Source organism: Platichthys flesus, chromosome 7, assembly GCF_949316205.1.
Source record: "Platichthys flesus chromosome 7, fPlaFle2.1, whole genome shotgun sequence".
Lineage (NCBI taxonomy): Eukaryota > Metazoa > Chordata > Actinopteri > Pleuronectiformes > Pleuronectidae > Platichthys > Platichthys flesus.
In genome coordinates this window covers 19,727,468-19,736,828 of record NC_084951.1, presented here as the reverse complement: position 1 = coordinate 19,736,828, position 9,361 = coordinate 19,727,468, and the positions used below count along the sequence as shown (strand labels likewise).

The 9,361-nt window shown below is 41.7% G+C and overlaps 1 protein-coding gene across 1 annotated transcript in view; it reads left to right on the top strand.

The window, feature by feature from the left end:
• The first annotated feature begins 4,042 nt into the window (after window positions 1-4,042).
• The window catches only part of LOC133956607 (solute carrier family 12 member 5-like), a 35,365-nt gene continuing 30,046 nt past the window's right edge, over window positions 4,043-9,361 (top strand). Inside the window, exon 1 of the mRNA XM_062391799.1 lies at window positions 4,043-4,151. Coding sequence (XP_062247783.1) covers window positions 4,097-4,151 — 55 coding nt within the window. The 5' untranslated portion in view covers window positions 4,043-4,096. The remainder of the gene's footprint in view (window positions 4,152-9,361) is intronic.

Genomic DNA, 9,361 nt, shown 5'->3' with positions numbered 1-9,361 from the left:
ACAGGACCACAGATCATTTCGGCCTTTTGGGTTTCCTGGCTGAGTCCAGCTTGATGACAAATTCCGAGCTCAATCTCACCCCTCCTCCCCACTGCTCCAAGAGCCCCCTATCACTCGTAAATCTTAAATCTCCCAGGATGGCGTTGCCAATAATGACGAAGATATTAAGGGAATTTTGCATGTTGCACTCTATCAACTACAGCACCTTCAGCCGGGGCCGTCTTTGTGCTATACTGTGATGGACACAGGCATATGGGTTTGAAAATAGGTCAGTAAATACAACACGCCTTATTTTGACATCAGGTGGTTTCCAAGCGGCTGAAGGAGGCGATCAAGGAAACATTATGCAGACACACAAATGTACTTTGTATGAGCAAATGCTTTTTGACACGAGATAAGATAAGATTTGTTCCTACTTAAAGTACTATATAGTCATCATTTACATATGATGACCCCCCCCCCCCCCCCACACACTGACTCCATTACGCAGGATAAAAGACAATATTGCAAAGCAATATGAAATGAAAATTTACCCTGAGGAGGACATTTTAAAAATAAAACTGTCAAAAACCAATATTCCCATCACAACTGATTACTGAACCTGATCAGTTTTTTTATTTCTTTGTGTGAAGTTTTTTTACCTAAATAGGTGTGACAGGGGTTCGACGTCAGCGTGGTGCTCAGCCGCTGCAGGACCTGAATAAAGGGCGGTGAGCACCAGGCCCTGTGCTTGATCATGAGAAAGGAAATGTGGATTTCAGCCCATCGCTCCATGGCCTTAATCTGCAGGATTAGAGCAACTGAAAGTTCCCTGCGCTGTGTGTTTGCGTCTGGGCCCATGCAAGTGCATTCTGCGCTTTCATAGTCGAAGGCATAATGTACAGGTGTGTGTGTAGCGTGTGATGTGGAATGCTGTCTTCACGCCAACGTACTGTCGGTGTGACTGAGTTTGTTGATTCAAGTATCCAGAGCCACAAGTGCAGCAGCAGCAGGCAGACAGGCGGGGTGGAGTGAGGGAGGGAGGGAGGGAGGTGTTCCTGGGTTAAGAGCTAAAGCCGCTTGGCCCGGATGAAGATGGCTCTCAGGCCCTCTGCCAATCAGAACCCAGCCAACAGCCCACTCTCACTGACAGGGCAGGGAAATGGTGAGTTAGGCCACACGCATACCACATGTTCATGCTATAGAGAGTATATGATGCAGACACTGCACGGTGCATAACAGAGCTTTGTAGGGACGGAGAGAAAAAGTGAGCGCCCTGCTTCAACTTTTGTCAACAGATATTTTGCCACTTGGGGGACACAACACCATTGACACATTACGACCTCCTCAGAGAAGTTGTCGGTCACTTGTAGAAATTAGGAATAGATTATTATTTATAGTGTACCTTCTCTTTTTCAGCAACATCAACAGATATACTCACAAATGAAATGACCAGTGGCGGAATATAAAAAAGACCATTTACTTTGTAACTATGCTAGGGGATTTAAGGCATCTGAGGCATTCTTTTATAATCTAGTAACAACAAAGATGTAGTAGGCTGTGGCATTTTGGAATATAGGTTACAATCTGTAAGTGCTTTTACTTATAATACTTCAAGTATCTTTTAGAGCAAATACTTATTACCCAAGTAGAAAGGTTCATGTGGTGTTTTTACTTTTAGTTAAATACATTCTCTTGTCTTTTTATTTGTAATTTTACTCAATTAATCGTTTGATGAGTCCGTCCACCACTGGAAACAACACTCTTGTTTAAATTATAAACAACAAAGATCACTCTAAAGTTAAAGTGTAATTTCTAGTGTATTGTCTGTTTATAGATGTTATGGTTATGGAGTTACAAATAAAAACACATGTTATGATAGTTCAGTGACATTGTTATGCTTCAAAGTAGTATTTTTATACAACTTCCTGAAGCCTGTCTTAAGAGTTGAGACAGTGAGAATTTAGGGACTTTCTCATGAGGAGCTGGGGGCATGTACACAAACAAAATGTGAATGTGTGTATTTTCTTAATAACTATAGTTGTTGCAGGTTGGATTCCTCAGACCCTCATTCCTGGAAATTGTGCCCTTTCTTTCCACACAGTTAAAGCTGGTTCATACCTTCGTGAAGGATCGACACAGAACCTGAGGAGTCACCTTTGCAAGGGGCCTACAACATTGAGAGCATTTATACTTGTGCTCGGGTGCGTCTGTGTCTGTCTACATGTTGGAGTCCGCGCTTCTGGCCGTCCTGGGAGAGGGATCCCTCACATGTGGCTCTCTCTGAGATTTCTACGTATTTTGTAGTTTTTCCTTACTCTTGCTGAGGGTTAAGGCCCGAGGATGTCACACCATCTTAAAGCCCCATGAGACGAATTGTGATTTGTGAATATGGGCTATACAAATAAAATTTGATTGATTGATGTACAAAACATCTGAAGTGACTGAGGCCAAGGGAGAGTGAGATTTGTGAGCTTGTCCGAGCACTGAAAGGAATTAACGAGACACGCATTGTTGAAGCTTTACTTTGTGGTGACGATAATCCTGATCTTCGCCTTTATCCACCTCATGAAAATCAATTATTTCATGTTTAGCAGGCTGTTTATCTTCCTCGTGTGTCGTCTGTTGAATCTGCCTCGGTCTCAGTATTAAATGATAGATTATAGTCTGAAATCCTCCCATGATAATAAAATAGCATCACTCCCTCTGTAACCATCTGCCAGATTCAAACTCTTGACACATCTGCACAATTCTCCATGTCTGTGTTCGTACGACTTTCTCCTTCCTCATCTTCCTTTCATGACCTGAACCTCTAATGGACTCTGAAGGGACTTATTTAACTTTTGGACTCTTTGTTGGGTCTTTGGACCCTTTACTGGGACTTTGGACTATTTTGTTTGGACTTTGGAATATTTACTGGGACTTTGGACTCTTTGTTAACAAGTGTACAGCATTTAATAGAAGGGTATCTGCATTCAAATATTTCACCTACAGCCAGCACGTCCATTTTTCACAGATGTTTTTATGATTAACGTGTGTTTATTTGAAAAAAAGCCTTTTTCCCTCCTCTTTTCTTTTACTATTAAATGCCAGTTGTTTTTTTGGCCATGCCATTTTATCACTAGGCAGGTGGTGTGGATTAGTGAGGCTCTCTAAACTTCAGTATGGGATGATACACACAACACACAAGAATGTAAGATGCATGGGCCCAACGTTTTCCTCTCTTTTAAAGCCACCTAAACGTCTCTTTATGTAACTTTTTCATAATCACCTCATCATTTCCTCTCTTCTCCCTTTACTCATCACTAATTTGTCCCCTTCTCCCAATTAAACAGCTCTACCTCACTCTATTTATTCTCATTAATCTTTTTCTCTCGCAATCTATCAGCAGTCATTTAATTTGAATTAAAAGAAGAGTGTGTGTGCGCTTGCTTGCAAGTTATACAAGCGCAGCCTAGAGGCCTTTCACAGATAATGGGCCATGGCCGTGCAGATAAAATATAAAAGAAAAAAGCATCGCAGGGGGAAAATAACAAAAGAGGGATGAATACACAGTAATGAAATGGAATCTCATCTTCTGTCTGAAAAGAACATCAAAAGAGATGTTTATTCTCAGGAGGCAGCATATTTTCATCTGTCTCTCAATCCCTCTCCATCCATCCCTCTCTCATGATGAGATGGATGATGAAGATGAACATGCATGAGGGAGAGAGAGAGAGAGGGAGGGAGGGAGGGAGGGAGGGAGGAGGAGAGGGATAATACCTTCTGAATACATGATGAATATAGTCATCGGGCTTAAACTGACAGGGGGGTGAGTGGTGCACAGGGACTGAGACCGTGCATGTGAGTGACAGTGAGCACCATCATCAGCTCTCCCCTGCAGCCGCTCTCTGTCTCTCCATCCTCCTCCCGCAGAGAGACGGAGGGAATCACACAGCAGACAAATAGGAAATAGGATTCTGCTTTTTTTTTAGATTGGGAAAGGAAGAGGAGAGAGGCATCAGGAAGCAAAAGCAAAGTCTGTCTGGTTGCTGGCTCCAGCCCAACAGGAGCTTTTCTCATTTTTTTCTCTGAGAAAGAGCCGTGCTCCGTGTGCACTGTCCGAGGAGGAGAGAGGATGCTGAACAACATAACAGACTGCGAGGAGGGAGAGGGGGGACCCAACAGCCAGGGTGAGTGACGAAGCCTGCCACGGGCTGATGAGAGAGGAGCGTGAGGCATCACTTTGCAGAGGAAGTGAAAGCATGTGAGCGCACACGTAGGAGTATGGGAAAGTTAGGGCAACAAGATTATGTCATATTATTGATGTAGAGACAAGTGATTCATCCTTGAAAAATTGCATCTGCATTTGAAAGGCAGAGATAAGCGGAGGAAACTCTTGGATCTGAAAACTCTTTCAGGGTTAGGGTTTGGGTTACACTCAAATATGAATGCTCCATATGTTGTGAGATTGGAAACAGGTGGATGGGCTCCAGCGACGGATCTGTTTGATCCACATCACCACTGCTTCAGCTCTCACCCACTGCACCTCCCAGATATCTGTATTTCACCCTCCAGTTCAGAGATGTCACTGGTGGTTTGGAAAAAATGAGGTGGTTTTTCAAGTGATGGAGGAGTTTGGCTTTTCCAGAAGGTGCTCGGTCTGTCAGTGGTTCATCCTGTGCCGGAGGATTCATATCCACAATGTCACCAACACTCTCTGCATGCAACAACAAGGTTAAACAGCGGAGTGAGTGCAGCCCAGACAAAGCATTATAAAACTCATTCATGTCCTTCCCCCCATAAAGAAAATCTTACCCAGGGGTAAAATCTACATCTTATAATGTTTCATAATTTTCAGGGAACTTTGCGTTTGTGACTTTACATAACAAATGGTAACATGAGTTTTTTAGGAAAATTCTCAAAGGTTTCTGATACTTTTGAAATGTGTTTTTCTGAACATGCACATTTTAATATGGCATGAAAATGCAAAAGCTACAATAAATTGGACCAGAGAGTTTTTTAATTCAAGTTATCTTTTTTTGAAATTTTACAATGATTACATGAGCTCAAAATTCATAACTAAAAAAGAGGGAAAAAAAAGAAAGATGGGACCTCCTGCCCATTTTCGTGTCGTATAGGTCAGGAAAGAACCATAACATTGTTAAATGTGCTCTGTTAGGAGGGATAAGCAGTTTGGTTCTAATCCAAATAAAAAATTCTGGATCTAGTGAACCCATGTGGATCACACAGGGACTGTTGGGCCTTATTGTAAGTCTTTGATCTCTGAGTGTCATTCCGGTAACAATATTAGAATTCCATTTGTGAACACATATGAAAATTCGGATATCCGCATAATCGTAAGTCGATTATGTGGATTTCTTTTTGGGGTTACATATCTCAGAATATGATCCATTCGGAAATCCACACATGTACAGCCAAGTCTAATGTGTAACTGCATGACAAAAACTTCTTCTGTTGCCGGAGGACTTTCCTCTTCTCTGTTGTATTGTATTGGCATTCCTCCCTCGGCCTGTTGTTTAAAGGGATTAGGGCAGAAAATTGGATCATGAGAACAGTAACATTATAGTGAGTAGAAAATTCAGGCAGCAGCGACCCTCCCCTACTCTTCGAGAGCTGTTCGTCATTCAACCAGAGCAGTGACACATTCACGTCTTTTCAGGGGGAAGTAATCAGTGATTGGGGGGAATGCATAGGCAGAAATAATAGGGTGTGTGTACAAATCAGTGCTGTGTGGTCTTAATGATGATGAGGAAGGAATGAAGCTGTAGTGTTTCCATGAGTAGGGTCCAGAAACCAACAATGTACTGATGCGCTCTGGTGGGATTGAGCAATAAAAGAAGCTAGCCTGGAATAACCTGTTGGAAGAAAGCTTTTAAGAAGGTTTTATCGTATTTTAATGGTGATTAAATAAATATTTTTTTGCATTTAAAAAATGCCCCCCGTCCATCTGTTTGTTAGTTATGTTTGTTTGTTTGTAAGCAAGACTTCACAAGAACAACTCAACGGATGGATTTAGTATGGGTCTGGGGAGAACCCATTCAATTTTGGTCCATTTTCTTTTTTCACATGTTTTAACAATGTGAGACATTTAGGGAATTGATATTTATGAGATTGTGAAATTTGGTGAAGCTTGATTGAATTGTAGAATTCTGGCCTGGTCTTACTTACAGGGACTTCGACATCCAAAGGTCTGACTTACCTGTAGGTGCGTGGTAAATGTGAGCTTAAAGAGCACTTTCATAAGAACACCTGTTTACCTACAGGTTAACCAATCACGGGGCAGCAGTGCATTTCAACAAATGATGCAGATACAGGTCAGTTATTGTTCATGTCAAACATCAGAATGGGGAACAAATGTGACGTTGGATGAACGGTTGCTGGAGCCATACAGCTGGTTTGACAATTTCTGTAACTGTTTCCCAATTTCACACGTCTCTAAGGTTTTTACTCAGAATGGTGTGCAAACAACAAGCAGGAGTTCAGGGATGATGCAGTTCAGAGGAGGATGGTCAGGCTGATTGGAGTTGACAGAAAGATTGTGATAACTCCGATAACCAGAAAACCGTTTCAGAAACCTCAACATGCCAATACTTGAGGCAGTGGGACGACACCCCTGTCTCAGGAGAACAGAAATGTGAGGCTGCAGCTGATACAGGCTGAGACTGGAAAAAACACACACTTAATACTGACCAATGGGGTTAATCAGTAAAAGCTACTCCATATTTTACAGAGTTTACATCTGAGCTGTAGCTGGTAGTTGCAGATTTATGGCTCGCAGTTCTATAAAAGCACAGGTTTTTTTATGAAACTAAAGACGATGAATGAAGACAAATGTACATAAAAAAAGCATAATTTTCACCACTGTTTATTTTAGAGGTTCGTTCACAGAGCAACAGATGCTTCTAATTGTAACCTGTCCTTGATTTGATCGGTTGATGCCTTGGGGCGGACGGTCTTCTACAATGATGCTGTTCTAACATGCAAAATGACTTAAACAGTAAGAGCATAACAACAAAAAAAATAAGCAAAATGACATATATAAAGAAAAGAAAATTGACCACTGAAGCAAAATTCCCATTGTAAAATATTCCAAACATACTGAGATGCTTAACTTTTAAATAACTGCTTCAGTTTCCCTGATAGGTTTTCTATCGTTTTGACAATCCAACAAATCGATTCAGATTCATGAGGATGAGGGGGCCTCATCTAGCCAGCAGATTAGATCCAGCTCAGCCGGCTGCAGTTGAGTTACAAAGGGCAGGAGGGGCATCCTATATCTTCCTTGTGTTTGTTTTTTTTATTTACATCTTTGCACTTTGAGTTCATTACTTCCTTTTTTTCGTTTATTTTGAAACATATCTCCTCGTGTGTTTCTCTTACTTTACGGCCTGTCTTTGTCCTGTTTCCCTTTGTTGATTACATTCCTTCCTTAATAAACCTCAACAGCATTGTTGCGGATTTTAATTTTCTGATATTATTATAATAATAACAGCTTGAATTTATATAGCATCTCTCAAGAGACCCAAAGAGGCTAATTTGCACAGAACAGGATAGATATAAACAGCACTAATAGCAGGGTGGAGCGTTAACTGAGGCCCAAGGCCTCAGCGAGCAGGTGGTGTTCAAGGAGAGTAATCCAGGTGGAAAGTGATGAAAGGATGAATGAGGGTTTCTGCCACAGAGTCAGCGAGTGTAGGCCGGAGTCTGGAAATGTTTTTGAGCTGAAAGAAAGCAGATTTGGTGACAGATTTGATGTGGGATTGGAAAGGGTCGAGAATGACAGCCAGGTTGCCAACTTCTGGGGATAGAATGATGGAGCAGCTGTTTAATGTCGAGGAGGTGATCTACAACCTTCTGGAGCTATAACATTGTAACCATAGGTATCCCACGAGCTACGAGGCTGTACATGCTCCTGTGGAAGTCACAAATAATATGATATGATATCAACCTACGTTTAATAAAAATCATGTTTTATCCCTTATGTCAAGGAGAAATGCTCCCCACAATCCTGAGGTGTAAAATCAACATCTGTGATTGGTGGAGCTTGCTGTCAGGTTATGTTTATTGCAACGTAGTCTAGCTCCAAATAAGCAAGAAGGCAATTTATAACCAGGATATTGTGTCCTTCTTCCTGGTTAGTGGCAGGAAGTGTTTGTCCAGATGGTGCTTTGTCTTTATAGGTTTGACTGAGCTGAAGTTGACCTGAGCAGTCACATATCTGTGTGTCAGGTATTATCTCATTGCAGCGCTGCATTATGCAAAGCTGCCCCTATAAAGGATTTTTGAATATTACTGCTTCTTGGTAATTTCACTGATGTATCCTCAGCTGATGCACAGCTTTAATAAACTGGCTCAGAGCAGACAAACCATGTTAGTGAATGTCAGTAATCCTCTGACGTATTGTCCCTGGCTCTTCAATTACTGAGCATTGAAGGAAGAGTGTGTGACAACACTGACTTTAATCCACAGAGGATGAGAAGGTCAAAGTGGGGAAGTTGGATTAGGTCTTGACATCTTGTGCACATTTTAACCGATTGATCAAATTCAATGTGGTTAATGCATGCATGTTATCGTGAAGTACAACCACCTCCCTCACATCTCTTCAGCACTTCAGATAAACTCTGTTAATAACCTGCTGGACATGATGTTACAACGAGGCCAGGAACACAAGGAAAGGACCTGAATGTAAAGACAGGATGATGTGGTTCAGGGGATGTGAAACAGGTAGGTTTACAAGCAGACAAGTTGACGATGCTGGCAGGCAGGAACAAAAACACACTAAAGCTGCTTTCAGACATGCACTGAACTCTGGAGATCCTCTGGACATTCTCTGGAGGGGCTGTAGCTGTGTCTTTGCGGGCTGCATCCTTAGGAGGCTGCATTTGAATACCGATTGCATCACAGCAGTGTGACACGGCTATCCAAATTCAAGGGGGTGCTCCAAATTTGTCCTTCCTCCGCTACGTAAGATGATGACAAACAGAGTTAGCTAAATTGTTTCCTTGTTCATTATTTCTATATTCAAGCATCAGTTTATCAAGACCATCCAAAAAAAGCTTTCCACACATGTTTCTTGAATTTCAACATAAGCTACAACCATCTATCAGTGCATTTATTGCTTTTTGCTGACAGTGCACGTCCCTGGGAGATGTGATGATGTAAATTGGAACATTGCTGTGAGAGCGGGTCACGCCTGATTTGTTAATTCTAAGAGGGATGTGAACGATTTCCTGCCTGCTATATTTGTGTTGGTCACTAGGAAATATGGCATGACAAAAATAAATATCACACAAATCTGTAATTTCCACTCGGCATTACTGAGCTCATATCAAGTTTCTGGTCACTGTTGAGCTTTCTGGCTGACAGACTTACTGCTTTG